This window comes from Choristoneura fumiferana, chromosome 2 (assembly GCF_025370935.1).
Source record: "Choristoneura fumiferana chromosome 2, NRCan_CFum_1, whole genome shotgun sequence".
In the NCBI taxonomy this organism is placed as follows: Eukaryota; Metazoa; Arthropoda; class Insecta; order Lepidoptera; family Tortricidae; genus Choristoneura; species Choristoneura fumiferana.
The window spans coordinates 21,769,741-21,786,916 of NC_133473.1; the positions used below are offsets into that span (position 1 = coordinate 21,769,741).

General features: G+C 38.2%; 1 protein-coding gene across 1 annotated transcript in view; it reads left to right on the top strand.

Moving 5' to 3' along the window:
- LOC141445584 (serine protease inhibitor 3/4-like) overlaps positions 1-7,944 on the top strand; it is a 12,015-nt gene extending 4,071 nt beyond the window's left edge. Inside the window, exons 7-9 of the mRNA XM_074111424.1 lie at positions 2,182-2,394; positions 3,003-3,153; positions 4,569-7,944. Coding sequence (XP_073967525.1) covers positions 2,182-2,394; positions 3,003-3,153; positions 4,569-4,744 — 540 coding nt within the window. The 3' untranslated portion in view covers positions 4,745-7,944. The remainder of the gene's footprint in view (positions 1-2,181; positions 2,395-3,002; positions 3,154-4,568) is intronic.
- Positions 7,945-17,176: the final 9,232 nt, after the last annotated feature.

A 17,176-nucleotide genomic window follows, 5' to 3' on the forward strand; every position in this document is an offset into this window, starting at 1 on the left:
CGTTATAAAGTTAGTATTTGGGCTAATACTTGTATGATTTTATTAATAATAACACGCCATTATATACAATAATTAACAAAAAGAAATAAAAATAGAACTAAAACTAACTTACTCTAATCTTAAAAATCTGTATTTACCTACAACTAACACCCAAGTCGCTGCTATTGGGCAGGGTGCGCATAAAGGCTGGCTGCGTTTCCTTGTTGTATGGCAATTAAAGCCAATAGGTTGACCGAGGAAAGAGCAGCCCTATGGTCGCCAGTGGAACGGCAAGCTTCTTTTTCAAAAATTAAAAAAAAAGTTAGCTTCGGGTCCGAGTTGCAACAGCAAAAGCCGCAAATATGAAGTTGTTTGCCAGATTCTCATAGATACGGCATTTTACTGTTTCGAACGTTGTAGCCGCCGCGGATTTGGGTACATACCCCAAAATGTTTATCCACACTAATATTACCTATTAAAACCAAAGTGTGTTTGTCTGTGCTACCACTTATCGAAAATACAAACTGAAATATAGATGCATAGAAAAAACAGAAAAATAAGGCCAGCGCTGGAAACGAAACCAGTCCTCGGCATTCTGTGCCACGTGCTATACGCTACACCACCACTGACAGTGATGCACCACAATTCTCAGCTTGTTTGTTTTCTTATTTAGTCACTTAAGCAGGCCGACATCTATGCTGTAGCCCTCATCGAGAAACTTTCAAGCACCCCATTAGAACTAACCGGTCACCGGACAAGAGATGTCGTTATTAAGCAATCAAATTAAGATTGTTTTTTTTTTTAATCTTTTTGTATTTTTGTTTCTTTTTATTTTCAGCTTGTATTTTCGATATGGGTTTTACGGGATGGCCGTAAAAGTAACAAAATTTTTAGAATTGAAATAAAAAATACAAAAAGATTTTAAAATAAAAACAATCTTAATGTGTTACCACTTCGCTGAACTTCGAGTTTGAGTTTGACTCCCAGGATATTATATTTAGTTTTTATTGCGGAAAATTCCTTAGTTCCCGCGGGATAGCGATAAACGAATTCTTCGCAGATGGACTCGCGAGTAAATGCTGAGTCTATCTTAAATTTGTTTACGGGCTTGCTTATAATAATACTGCAAATCACACTTTTTTGATATTTATGTGAAAGTATTAAAACCGTGAACTGCTTCAACTTTGCCCTCTGGCCCCAACATTGCCTAATTCAATTTAGAGTCGATAACTAGCACCCTTCTAGGTTTTTAAACTTTTATCCCCCGTAATAATAATTACCGTGTAGATAAAAGTTTTAAACCTATAAGAGTGCTGAGTTATGGACTCTAAATCGAATCAGGCAATGTTGGGGGCAGAAGGCAAAGTTGAAGCAGTTTACGGAACCCATATATATTTAGAATGGCCTAATTATTACCTTTCATTTGATACCCAAATTGTTACAATACAATTTTTTTTTTCATTCTTCCGCCATATTTTTTTTCTCAGACGCCATATTGAAATATTATATAGCCTATGTCACTCCGACAGTTATAACGAATCCAATGATACCTCATATGTTAAAATCCGTTTAGCCGTTTAGGCTACAGCGAGGACCAAAAAAATGGACATACATATCCACATACATACATACACACATACATACATACATACATACATACTTACATACATACGCTCGAAAAACATAACCCTCCTTCGGGCAGTCGGTTAAAAAATATGCAATTTTCTAGGGTTAAGGGGTCACATGTCCTTCCCATATTTTTAAACTATAGCCTCTATATAAAGAATATCTTCTAAATCGGTTTTACGATTTAAGCGTGACAAGCTAACAGACAGGTGGACAGAGTTATCCCATTTTTAATATTAGTATAAATAGGTAGTCTTTACCGATTACGCGTGCCGTTGTTCTCATTACAATGTCAACAATGCCTATTTTTTTTAAATCACGCGTCTTCATGAATGGCACTATATAGGTGTAGGGAAGGACAGCAAAGTAAAAGTAGGCTATGTGAAACTAAAATAAATGGTTCAACTAACGATCGCCACCGTCGTGAACGCACACCTATGAACAGCGATCTTCCGGAAAGATCGAAACTAGTCGGACCGTTCTTGGTTATAATCGTGTGTTGAATCGTTTGATTTAGTAATTTTATCAATATGTTTCTCGAGATTTTAAGTAACATTGAGTTTATGTTGTTTCCAGGGAATCTCATTGAAGCTAGTAAATTTCGGCGTATCAATTATGTTCCTGTTGCCAGATATCAGCGTTTCCATAGATAAGTTGCTGTCTAAGATAATTCATACTCCAGGCGCTTTGCAAAAGATTACAAAGAAGATGAAATGGGACAATGTCAATGTATTTTTGCCTAGGTTTAAGATTAAGACGAGATTGGACTGGACAGAATATTTTAACCAGGTCAGTGAGGACCCAGTGCGAGAAGCAACTTCACATCATACTATCATCATCATCATTATCAAATCAGGCGCAGGACGTCCACCGTTGGACATAAGCCTTCCTCATATACCTCCTGTTGCTTCAGTTAGAAGCGGCTTGCATTCAAAATAAAATTTGGAATAACTCTGAGGGTATACGATTTATAGGTATAAAGTATAGATAGATAATAAAGGTAGATAACAATAGGTACATGAGTATTGTTAGTTGGTTTTTTAAATCTCTGAAAGAAAGAAAGAAATAACACATTTATTCGTGACAACATGAGAAGAATGGATAAAAATAAAAAATAAAGAAAAAATATATTATTATATAGTTATGCATGTCACGAAATTGGTCCTAAATCAGTAATCTGCCGATCTTACGCATGGCGCTGGTACATTAAAAAAATTACACAGTTAAACGCAGTGAAACCGATATAATTTTCAGTTAAAAAATAATGAAATAATAAAAAAATAAAACTCTATAATTACAATATTAATGGTTACCTACCAAAAAAAAAATAGGCATCGACTCATAAGAAGTTAAAGATTAATGTGAAATATGTACTACTTACTCAAAGTTTGTTTCAGTTTGGTCTAAAGAGGACGACCAACAGCTCAAGCACCGAACTAAACGCCATCTTGAACAAAAATACCGGAAACAACATGTACCTTAGTCAGGCGAAGCAAAAAGTTTTCTTGGATATCAACGAGATGGGCACACACAGCCAGAATATACACGGTTGGTAGTTCTAAACAAAACTAAGAGAAAGTTAGTAGTCTTTGAGCTTTGCGTACGTGGAATTTCGGATATTTGCAAAGTTTTATTGTATTCTGTTGGATGTAGGAAACGTGCCGTTTTAAATGCGATTCTATCCGGTCCTAGTATTATAAATGCGAAAGCTGTGACAGCGTATGTCTTGTTTCTCTTTCACGCTAAAACGTATTGATAGATTTGGGTGAAAATTATTACATAGATAGCTGGATGGTTGTACGTTGTTGTACAGACAAAATTTTATTAGAATTTGGTTTAACATAAATTCTTCATAGAATAATCAATACGCAGATCACTTACTTCGAAGAAATTTAAATCAATGATTTTTGTTACAAATATTTTTTTTTGTTTAGATATTCATATCATAGAATAACAAAACAAATATTCTTTGTTTTTATGTTATTTAGTTAATATAAAACTTATTATCAAGAAAACATTCAATTCGTTTTCTTTCTGATGGTTCTAATATATTTTACTGAACAAACAATATTTGTTAAAAAGTAATTCAACAATTTGATAAGTTTAATAAATAATAAAGTGAGTTTATTAAATTCATTGAATAGTTTTTCTATAAAATATGTTTCATTCAATTAAATAGTTATTGAAAGAATAATATTCGAAGTAAAAATACAAGGATCAAATGTTATAAGAAACATTTTCTGCGAAACGAAATTCTATGGAATCGCTGTCTGCGAAAGAAAGGAACACCATAGCTGGGTATAATAATCTCGTAGGTAAGGCAGAAGTACCGGTTTTGGCCACCTTAAGCCCATTTTTGGCCAGTTAACATTTGCGGTCATATATAAAAGTTATAGTATTAAAATAATATGAATAGTGAGTTTTCAAAAGTTTAAATGAAGAATAAATTATAATCATCATCATCATCATCATGTCAGCCGAAAGACGTCCACTGCTGGACATAGGCCTCCCCAAGCTCTCCACTCAGAACGGTCTTGTGCTTTCCGCATCCACCGCGATCCGCGATCTTAACCAAGTCGTCGCTCCATCTTGTTGGAGGCTACGACAGCCGTCTCCCGGTCCGCGGACGCCATTCGAGAACCTTCTGGCCCCATCGGCCATCCGTCCTGCGAGCAAGTGCCCCGCCACTGCCACTTTAGTTTCGCAATTCTCGGGCTATGTCGGTAACCTTAGTTCTACTGCGGATATCATCATTTCTAATTCTATCCCGCAGAGAAACCCCGAGCATAGCCTCTCCATAGCCCTCTGAGTGACTTTGAGAAAATTTATAATGATTTATTAATATAAATTTGTCTCGAACGTATATTTAAACAATAAATGGCCATAAACGGTACAGTGGGCACTAACGGTACTTACTCGTGTAGGTACTTAATAAAATTATAATATTAAATATTGTGCTACAGATGAGTTCGACCTTCGTAATCATCAGGAGAGTCGAGAACTGCCTGAGACTGCATATAACACTTTAAAGGAGTTTCTGGCCGATCGTCCCTTCCTCTTCTTCATCAATATGATGACCATGACAGAAGTATCCACAGAGTTCGACGTCATCAGCGGAGTTTACTACGGTCCAGAGTAGCCAGCATTACAACGTAAAGAAGTTCTCAAAGATGCATGAGGTCCACATGAGACGTTCTATCTTTTTTTAACATATAACTGGCCTGTGATTCACCCTTGACACAACTAATTAAAAGTACAGATGAGGCCAAAGATCAGTAACAGCCTATAAAAAAAAAGTCAAAATAATTTTATTTGCCATACGTACACAAGTATATGCAAATATATTGTTAGGTAAATATGAAGTTGGTAAAAATATAATTTACAATACAATATACAGATACATGAAGTTCTTGTTTACAGCCGCACTTGATCATTCAATCAAAGTTTTATTCATAAATTAAACCATCTAAGAGAAAAATAATAATAATAATTTAATAATTAAACAGGTAGTTTGAATGGTTCTCTATCGTTTGCCCGAATTTTATATGCCCGAATGTATCGTTTTCTTGAATTTTCATTTGCTATAAAGTAATTTATTTCTGAAATAGTAATTTCTTCAGAGTTGATATTAAACTAACCTAACCGAACCTACTGCATTATATATGATGATATTTAAAAAAAACCTGAAAACAGCACGCAAACGTTGGTATGGCAAGTGAAATTCGGGCAAATTAAATTCGGACAAGTACTTAGGCAGCAAAAGAGTTCTAATTATGTCTAATCTAGTGCGTTTGCAAAATATTCATCAATTGTATTGTAAGGTCTCCCTAAAAAATATTGCTTCAGCTTTCTGTTGAGCTTTTATTAAACGCATATATGCGTTCGAAAAGCACAATCCTCCTTCCGGCAGTCGAGTAGAAAATGCCTGGAAGTAGTGCTTGGTTAGATTTTACACTTCACCCTTGCGACGCCGACTTTCATATACTTAGATTTAAGAGTTTTTAAGCCTAACGTAAAATGATTAAATCTAGATTAAAAACAAAATAACCTTCGAATGTCTGAGATAAACAATAACAATACCCCATCTTATTTGCATATTTACGAACGCCCAGAGCGATGTGGCGCCTTAATAATTGCCCTTCATTGTTGTTACTGCGATTTGAATATTGTAAAGACTAAATTGCCATGCATATAGAGTGGTGCCACTGAATAATTTCCAAGGGATCATTGTTATTTAGTGCAGGGGATAATGGCGTTTGCGGATTAAGATTATGCAGTGGTTTTAACCGACTTCAAAAAAAGGAGATTATTATTTCGATCCTTATGTCGCCATCAGTCGAAGGACCTCCACTGTCCACCTAGTAGGAAACCTGCCAATACTTCGTCTCCCGGCTCGTGGTCACCACTCGAAGATCTTCTCCCCCAAGTTATCTGTTCTTCGAGTGATGTAACCCGTCCATTACCGTTTTCCCACACCTACATTTTCTTCGAGCTATTGTATGTCGGTGGCTTTAGTTCTTCGTCAATTTTCTGTATTCGGGATTCTATGTCGCAAAGAAACTCCAAGCATATCTCTTTATGTCTAGTTGTGTGGCTCTGAGCCTCTCCAAGAGGCTAACCGTCAAGGACCACAGCTTAAAGCCAGAGGTCATCCCTTCCAATACACACTGGTTAAAGACTCCAGTCAAAATTATAAAAATTGTAACAATATTTCAAATCTTAAGCAACAGGTATGAACTACCAGGTATATACCTACTAGGGGTGACCTTGATCCGACAGGTGAAGTCCGTTGGGAGACAATTAAGGAACCGGATAGAACCAGAACGAACTAGAATCGCTTGGTCCTAAGTCTATATAATGAGGCTGGAGTTTTATGATGTTCTTGACTGATTTTTAGGTTTTATTGCGTATCTGGAGATTTAAGCGTCCCAAATAGTCGCGGTACATAGAAGGTACACTACAAATATTATTTATCTTAATGTTATTATATCTAAAACTACAAATTACTGCAATAAGGTGTCAAAATAATTTATAGAAATTAATTAGTCATGACATCCTACTAATATTTTAAATATGAAAGAGTTCTGTGTGGGGTATGTAATGACGTATAATAACATTTGATATAATTTCCAAGGATAGGAGCTTGAATGAACTTTTTTACTTATAAAATAAACCTAACTTAACCTAACCTAACCCAAAAGTACGTCAAATCGAATTAATAACAATAGACATAATAAGTTTGGTTTTAAAGATAAATTTGTTTATATCAAATGAAAATTATATCAATTGTTGCATTATATTAATTGTTGTTATATCCTTCGTTACGCAACGTTCTGTGTGTGTCTTTCACGCTAAAGCTGCTAGATAGATCCCACGGTATCGGGATAAAAACCAAAAATCTCTTTTACCAAATTTACAGATATGAAAATCTGCACGAGTGCTTTTTTACTATTTTAATGAAAATTACGCTGTAACTTTCGGGAATTCCCGTGAATTTTTTTACCGAACCTTATTATAACTTCAATTCTGTTCTCTGACTTGGGAGTCACGAATGTTTCCTTTGCCAAACTGTTTCATATTTCCCAATTAAGGATTTTCTTTGAAAATAATTTTTTTTTCGGTTCTTTCATAAATCAAACCTAACCTAACCTACTTTGTTCTATAAAAGCATAAGAAAATCCACTGAAAAAAATTTTTGGTTTCGGAGAAAAGTGAGAGTTCGGTAATAAAACAGTTAGCAAATGAAACATTTGGCAAAGAATAATTCTGCGAAAAGGCAGAACCCGCTTCAATGCAAATGTCAGATCTAATGGGTAGTGCACGCGTAAAGTAAAGCCGCGGGTTAAAGTGGGGCCAAACCGCTGCTTAAAAAACGGTGACGGTACAGAATCGCAGTGACGCATCGTATGCGCACCGTTTTTTTTGCATGCTTCCCACACCGCTGCTTAAAATACGGAAACGATGCGGAATCGCAGTGACGTGCCGTAAACGTCACGACTTTTGTTCGTGAAGATAGTTTACGACACGTCACTGCGATTCCGTGCCGTCACCGTTTTTTAAGCAGCGGTTTGGTGGCACCTTAAAAGTTCTCAATAAAATAGGTATAATCAAAAGTAACAATTATAACAATTACAAAGCTAATAAATTTGAATACATCCCAATCATATAACAGATTAGTTTGACCTAGCAATTCCACCCCTTCGTTCACCCCTTCAGGGGTGTTATCAAAGACCGACATGCGTCAGACACGTGCCAACTAGTTAGCCATTATTGTGCGTTTCGTGTCACTTTATTAGACGATTTCGCTTAATTAAACTAATAAAACGAGTTGATGATTGCGCTACGTATTTTATTTTAACCCTTCAATGGAAATGGTCGTCGATTTTTATTCAAACTCAAACTCACAATATTTAATGTGTTCTGATTCGTGAATTTTGTTCATGCTAGGGTAGGTAATATTGTTCATAGGAATGATTATTACAGTAGCTACCGTCTCATCATCTTTAACTTCATCATCAGCCATGTCATGCTCCCTGGAAACCCTACTATCTTTTTTGTGATTCATTACGACATTATTGTTTATATTATGATAAAAATATTTCCTTTGTAACTGATTATTACTTTTATTTTTGTTTTTTGTAATTATTTATTATAAAGCCGTGGTGGCCTAGTGGTTTGACCTATCGCCTCTCAAGCAGAGGGTCGTGGGTTCAAACCCGGCTCGCACCTCTTGAGTTTTTCGAGATTCATGTGCGGAATTACATTTGAATTTTACCACGAGCTTTGCGGTGAAGGAAACATCGTGAGGAAACCTGCACAAACCTGCGAAGCAACTCAATGGTGCATGTGAAGTTCCCAATCCGCACTGGCCCGCGTGGGAACTATGGCCCAGCCCTCTTGTTCTGAGAGGAGGCCTGTGCCCAGCAGTGGGACGTATATAGGCTGGGATTATTATTATATAATTATTTATTTATTATTTTTTGATTTATATTTATGAATTTATTTTTGTAAGTGGTTTACTCAGTATATTTCTGTATCGTTCCATGAGTCATAGACGGTTCTGGCAGAAAATCAGCGCTGCAGCCGACTAACGCCTTAGCATAAGGCTGAGTCAGCAGTCGTTTCGCTTTAGCGGGACACGCTTGCATAATTGCGTGTGTGCTATTTTTATTTGAATTGGTAGCATTTGTGCGCCATTTGTGAAAATGGATAAATGTCTTCTTTCTTTTAAATGAACTAAAATAATTTCTTTGCTCACCCGCGACCTTATGATAGTTAAGTTTATGCAAAATATGCGTGTCCATGCAGTTCCTCCACCTCCACAATGTAAGAACACACACAAATCACACAAACCCATCTATCACCACCACCACACTACACTGACGCGTTTCGAACCCAACCAGAGCTCATCTTCAGAGCAACACAACCGTACACCATGCTACCAGATGTTAGGCTAGAACGCGTCAGTGTAGTGTGGTGGTGGTGATAGATGGGTGCACAAACACGCATATTTTGCATAAACTTAACTATCATAAGGCTGCGGGTGAGCAAAGAAATTCTTATAGTTCATTGATATGGACCTCCGCAAAGTAACGCCTGATTCAATAAATTATTTGATATTTGAAAATAATTTCGTTTCAAACATGGTCTCGAGCTCCTCTAAAACCTCTTAAGCTGCAGCACCAGCTAAAACCAGTGCACCTATGGTCCCGTACAGGCCCATCAATTCGGCCACCGCATCTACATCATGCCTGTGCCTAGTCCTTGGTACGGTGAGCAGAAAAATCGTGCCCCGCGCTCACTCTGACAGCAGGTCATTTGTTAATTCGTTGAAATATGGTGGCAGGCGACGGCTATTCATTATAAGGCCGGCTCGTTTGCGCCACACGTGTGCTGTAGCGTTCGCAGTTAAATTGGACGGTGAATGGAGGACTTTATTTGTGGAGTTATGGATGCTGGTTGTGTTGGAGCGCTTTAGTTTAAAGGCGGCTAGAATTGTTCAAAGCCTGAATTTTTAAGTAAAATGAACAAACGAACAAGCTGAGATATGTGGTGCATAGGGGAAATTCGTGTCTGTGCCGTTGTCCAGCAGTGGTGTAGCGGTATAGCACACGACACGGAATGCCGAGGACCTGGGTTCGATTCCCAGTGCTGGTCTTATTTTTCTGGTTTTTCTGTGCATCTATATTTCAGTTTGTATTTTCAATTTAGGTTTTACGGGATGACCGTAAAAGTAAAAATTTGGAATTGAAGTAAAAAATACAAAAAGATTCCAATAAAACAATCTTAAAATGGAAATGTCTGAATTGTAAAGGTGCGTGTAGCTATTTCTGGATGTAAACTGCTGTTAAATTAGACGGTGTTAAACCTGCCATATATTTTTTTTAGTTATAAATACAAAATGATGTGCATGTTGGTAGCTTAAAAATTAACCTATCAATTTCTAATAAAATGTGCTGTGAATTAAAACCGGAACATTCAAAATATTCACTGAACGTAGGTACCTATAATTTAGGAGTATTATTAAGAAATAGCCTGGAAAAAAAGGGATAAAGTATCTCTACCATATTTTATGAGACATTTAATAATATTGGAAATAAAAATATATATTCGTGTTTTGCACATTGTTTATTCTCATTTTTGCCTGCCGACGCTACTCCCAGTGCAACCGCTTGTGCAATTGCTACAACCTGCGCACTCTCTCGCTTTATCGCTACACACGTGTATGTCTGTCTCTTTTGCTCACGCTGAACAATTTTACTGTAGGTATTTAGGCCTTCATAGGGCTTTGGTAGGTAATTATTTTGGCAAAAATGGCGGCTTTCAGCCAATAATGTTTGTTTGTACATTGCTATGGTATGTGCTGAGGTGTGGATAGTTTTTTTTGTTTATATTACTTAGTGTGGAGTGTCCTTTATTTGGGCAATGTCCTCCCCTCATTTTCGCCCATATTTTGAGCGGTGTCCGGCCAGTCGTTGAGACACGTCTAGGTGGTCCCGCCAGAAGCTTCTTAACTTGGTTTTTCGTAGGCTGGCTGTAGTTCCCGTGCAGACTCCTACGTATCAGGTACTTCAAAGAACCTTTTTTTTCGCAACTTTATTCGGTTTTGCAATTTTATCCAATATCCATCAAAATTTTTGAGTTAATAATAAAGCATAGGTAGAACAAGAATTATTGACACTAAAACTAACTAATACCTTTTCCTGTGAACTGATTGTCACTGTTCTTCTAGAATAAATGCTGCACAGAAGAATAAATAAACCATGACCTTGGTAACAGCCACTAATATTCAAAGCCATACAGTACAGTCGAACCATTTTATTCCTGATTTGATTCCACCGTAGAATGTTCTCAATGTCATAATAAATTCCCTTATCCAGCAATGCGATTTCACTTTGACTTTTTCTACGAAAAGATTCCACAGTGGGTCACGTTTTAGTTTTTTTTTTATTCGACTGGATGGCAAACGAGCAAGTGGGTCTCCTGATAGTAAAAGATCACCACCGCCCATACCTACAACACCAGGGGATTTCAAATGCGTTGCCAACCTAGAGGCCTAAGATGGGATACCTCAAGTGCCAGTAATATCACCGGCTGTCTTACTCTCCACGCCGAAACACAACAGTGCAAGCACTGCTGCTTCACGGCAGGATTATCGAGCAAGATGGTGGTAGCAATCCGGGCGGACCTTACACAAGGTCCTACCACCTGCAAAAAATAAAAAGTAGTAGGTAGTAGTTAGTTGTCAAAATACCACGCACAGGACTTATCACGCTATAAAACACGAGTAATATTTACCTCGACGTTTTGGCAACAGTGGTCACGAGTAGACTGAAGTGTGGGGTGTCAAGCCTGTCTAGCAGCGCGAGTCCTTTTGACTATGAGTGAAAATCACGAAAGTTTTTCAGGTGGTTAGAACCTTGTGCAAGGTCCGCCCGGATTGCTACCACCATCTTGCTCGCTAATCCTGCCGTGAAACAGCAGTGCTTGCACTGTTGTGTGCCGGCGTGGAGAGTAAGACAGCCGGTGAAATAACTGGCAAGTGAGGTATCCCATCTTAGGCCTCTAGGTTGGCAACGCGTCTGCAATACCCGTGGTGTTGCAGATGTTTATGGGCGGTGGTGAGCTCTTACCATCAGGAGACCCACTTCCTTGTTTGCCATCCAGACGCCTTAAAAAAAAAGTTTAAGACGTTATACGTTTTAGTTGGCTCGAGTGTACATCAATCGTCCATTTACCTTGCCCCCAGTTGGGAATCACTATCGACATCAAATAGGCAATAAGGCTATTACATAATAGACAGTACATAATCGTTTATGCGCAAATGAGAGGGCATTGCGATGCTGCGCACGGGGCCTCTGAATTTGGAATGACCCACGGGTGACTATATGCTTTGCATATGATATACTGCCTGAATATCATATGGGGTATGAGTGAACTATTGACTGGTCAAGTTTGGAATTGAATTTCCTATTCGTCGAGTTCTTATACACGAATTCCCAAAAATTAAATCGTGGTTTTCATTGACGTTCCATTAAAAACGATCATGTCCAATTTCATGACTCTAAACCCAGCGATTGTTGTTGTTTCAAGATTTTATCCGTGGGAATATCGGAATTAAAAGTAGCCTATGTTTTATTTCAGATGTCCAGCTCTCTATGTACTAAATTTCATCCAAATCCGTCTAGCCGTTTCAGCGTGAAGGAGTAACAAATATACTCACTCACTCGCAAACTTTCGCATTTAAATATAATATATAAGTAGGAGTAGGATAGGAAGTAGGGATAGGATAGGATTAGGGTGTTTTTATCTATATAAGTATGTTTATGTCGGCGGCCGATCGTAAAATCCGCCAGATCACGAAATTCCTAGGCATATCATGAAACGCCGCCATTTCATGATATGCCTAAACGTTGGCCAGGCATATCACGATGTGCCTGAGAAATAATACGGCAGATCGATTAGAGCAACGCATTCGTCGATATTCCTAGCTCTATACCGGGCACATCGTAAATAGTTTCTTATTTGGCCACTGGTGGCGCTGCGTATGCAATGGCGGCCGTGACCAGCTGACCGGCCGTGTTGCTTAGCGCGTGAAAATGTCGGCGTCGCAACAAAATGATCTTTAAACCGAAAATAGTGATTGAATTCAAAATAGAAGTGCAAAAGAAGCTTTTTGAACATCAGCTCCGTTCTTTTTATGTGAATCAAACTGATTCTGTGCACAATGTGAAAAAACCATGGACGTCTGCCCGTATTTTAGAGGTTAGTATTTTGTTGGTAAATAAAGTATTCACTAGTTGTTAGTTATTTATATAGAAAAATTTAGGTACGACGAGCGAAGCGAGGAGTGGTTAGTATTAATTGTGATCACGACGCACGAGCCGAGCGAGCGAAGCGAGCGTGCCGCGGCAGCGGCCGGCGAAGTGCCAGAACCGATATGGCGGCGTTTCATGATATGCCTAGGAATTTCATGATCTGCCTAAACTGGCCAAATTATGAAATGGCGGCGCTTCATGATATGCCTAGGAATTTCATGATCTGCCTAAACGTCACTAGGCAAATCGCTAAACGGTGAGTTATGAACGATATGGCGGATGTCCCTTAGCCAATTCATGAAATGGCGGCATTTCACGATATGCCTAGGAATTTCGTGATCTGGCGGATTTTACGATCGGCCGCCGACATCTATACATTGCCTAGTATCCATAGTACGTGCTTTGTTTAGTTTCGGACTAGGTCAATTGGTCTCAAATTTATGTCCCATGATATTTGTTAATCTTTTGCCTGACCCACTCCTTTTTTTCCGATGCATCAGAGTTACGCCAAGCATTAGCCTCTCCATTGCCCTCTGTGCAACCCGAAGTTTCTCAGCAGACTTTTCGGTCAGGGTCGTTGTCTCCATACCATAAGTGAAAACCGGCAGGACACACTGGTTGAATACTTTGGTCTTCAAGTGTTGTGAGATTTTTTTTGAGCGCTGTTCGCTCCGAAGGCTGTCCAAGCCTGGGAAATCCTTCTAACCTCTGCGCCCTGGTCCTCCATCCCAAGAGTAATCTTGTGGCCCAAATAGATGTAGTGATCGACTGTGTCTACAGGTAGCTGTTGGCTTCTCGCCTCAGGAATGTCTGTCATGATCTTAGTTTTCGACCTATTCATCTTTAATCCTATCTTGGCTGATTCACGCTGTAGAAAACAAAAGAACAAGAAGGCAAAAGACGAAAGTCGTAGATGTGGTGGAGGAGGTTGAGCGCCGGAAGTGGAGATGGGCAGGACACATAGCCAGAATGGATCACTGCCGCATGGGTGCGAAGAATACTGGAGTGGAGACCACGTGCCAACACCCGCGGTAGAGAAAGACCTCCTAAAAGATGGACGGATGACATACGGCATTAACTGGATGAAGGTGGCAGGGGACAGACAGACGTGGAAACGTGAAGAGGAGGCCTACGTTCCAACACGGACGCAACAAGCGCTGCTTTAGATAGATAGATAGATATTTGTTATTATTATATATCTGCTTCTATATGCTTCTATATGTTAACAAATATCATGAGTTTCATTCACAGTTAAGAATACTACATACATTAGATTAGATACTTACCAAAATCACCTAGCTCACACAAAGGGCGGCCTAAAAACTGTGTGAAAAACCCTTAAGAGCGTTTATACCTGCTGAGCTGGCAACGTTGCTACGTTTGTTGGTTTTTCCACACAAACAACAACAAACAGGTTCGAATTTTTTTTAATTTTCATTAAATTTTTATGGAATAACCGAGAAAAACTAACAAAAATGCAACGTTGCCAGCTCAGCAGGTATAAACGCTCTTAAAGTAATTCATAATAGCCATCAAAAAAGGACTTCCAATTCGCACTGATCGTCGAAATGAAAACGCACTCCTGAATTATATATGATCCCGCTGATGTGGCGTCAGCTCCGTCGACAATGACCGCTAACGAGGTAAGTAACAAATCAAACAAAATGGTGCTGATTGCGACATGAGAGCGGCGCTGTTTGCGGCCGCTAACTAGCTCATATACCCTACACCTTGCATTTATGAGATAAATTAAGCCTACAGAGTTACTGGATTCACGATTTAGGAACTTAATGGGGTGATTTATTTATTTATTTCACTAAATTTCACAGTGTAACCGTAAAAATCGAAAAGATCGAAACTAGTGGCTCTAGAACGTTCTTGACATAATCGTCATTTGAACTGTTTAATTTAAGAGCGTTTATACCTGCTGAGCTGGCAACGATGCGTTTTTGGTAGTTTTTCTCGATTACTTCCATAAAAATTAAAAAACTGAATTAATTTAATTATTAAACAGTTGGTTCAAGTGTCTACTCCAATAATTATTCGTGATAGACTTTTATATTATTTAAAAATGAAAAAATATTTATTAACGGTTTTTAAAGTAAATTCCTATCACGAAAAATTATTGGAGTGGACATTAACTTATATATTAAGAAAAGTTCTATCAGACCACATTTTTAATTTTCATTCAATTTTTATGGAAATAGCTCTTAATATTTTAAAAATCAAAACACTGTGAGAATAACATAGGATTTTAATTCTCTATCAAGAATAAACAAAATAACGTTTTCCTTGGCTAATATGAGGTACATACAAAAAAAAGTTCAAATTGTCACTTTACACACTAAACGCGAGAGAGCATAACTTGTCAGAGCAGAAGCGACTCAAATAAGTTAGGCAAAAAAAAAGTTAAACAAAATTATGTAAAGGAGTTTCCAAAAAAAACTAAAACAAATTATGTAAAGGAGTTTCCTTAGGCAAGGTTTCGAAATTCTGGCAGCGTCCAATCTCTGAAACAAAAAAAAAAGTATTTTCATCAAACTTGCTCGTCAACGCACGTTATTCCATGGCTGTATACTAAAAGACAATCGCCTCATTTGTTCCCGCGGGAATTATGGATTTACGTATAGTTTTCCTCTCCAAGGGAGTTATGACTTTAGTTTTTTTTTTTTATTCGATTGGATGGCAAACGAGCAAGTGGGTCTCCTGATGGTAAGAGATCACCACCGCCCATAGACACCTGCAACACCAGGGGGACTGCAGATGCGTTGCCAACCTAGAGGCCTAAGATGGGATACCTCAAGTGCCAGTAATTTCACCGGCTGTCTTACTCTCCACGCCGAAACACAACAGTGCAAGCACTGCTGCTTCACGGCAGGATTAACGAGCATGGTAGCAATCCGGGCGGACCTTGCACAAGGTCCTACCACCAGTTTTAAAAAGTTAGTAGGTAGGTACGTCATTTTAGACTACAGAGGTTTCAAGTCAGCCAACGTCGTATTTACATCTTTAAAACTTAGATATAACCTAATTTTACACCATAAAATTGGCCACGCTTCATAAAACTTCGTTATTTTTATATTTTAAATTTATATCAAATTGTTTTTCAATAACTTTAGCAAATATTTTTTAACCATGTTGAAATACTCTGGCCGTAAGACCATTCGAATTCTAAACTTAACACGGTTCTTAGTATTTATCTATGGTAGATGACTCGAAAAAAGTGACAATCAGGGGGGCTTCCACGAAATTCGAAAATCGAAGTACATAATATCGTTTTCCTGACGCTAATATTATTTAATACGAGAGCGAGAGGGACGGTACGATACGAACTTCGATTTTCGAATTTGGTAGTAGCCCCCTGTATTGGCGGGTAGCCATATTTTATTCAGTTGTTTTCTTAGCGTCTGGCTTTTGCTGAGCTGTGAAGTGTTTGATGAAAATCAATGTGTGTATCACGGGCCGTATGGGGATTACAAACTCGGGTCTTTAAAAGCCCTCTGCCTCGAGCGTCGGGCTTCTAATAGACTCTCGTTAGTAATCCCCTTCTTACGCCCCTTAATGCACAATGCACTTTTATGCTAAAGATCAATAATACAAAAAGATAGATATATAAAGGCTGCAAGGCTCGTTCCTTAGTCTAAAAAAAATATCACAAAATCTTACTGGCTAGCAAACCTATTGTCAAAGGGCAGTTAAATAACCGTTTTCCCAATCGTACGAAGACAAATCCGATGCGCTAATGTGTTAGCCGGCAACGATCGCCGACAAATCTGTATTAATTAAATGGATCTCAGACAGCGTCTGCATAGTTGGCTGTTTGTCTTTAAATCCACTCGCAAAACTCCGGCTTAGCTTAATTCGGTTATGTATAATTTGAATCCAATCTCGATTTTGTTGACTAAGTAGTGAAGTTGAATAGAACGTTCTTCGACAAGGTTCGATCATTTTAAATCGGCCTAGGTATTTAGTTCAAATATTTGCATTGTGTTTACACCTTCATCATCTCGGTTTGTAGACATCCCACTCTCAAAAAATTTCTACGTGATTTCTACCTACATTGTTTGGTATTGTTTCGTAATGTTTTCAGCTGGATGTCATGGTTTTTTTTATACAACAATCGTCGGGAGCTTACTTTTTGAGTACCTAAAAGGTAAAGGTAGATAGGTAGAGGTACGAATAGGTCGTGAAATTATACCAATTATTACAGCTATATCAAAAATTGTTATATTGAATTAATGCATTTAATTTAT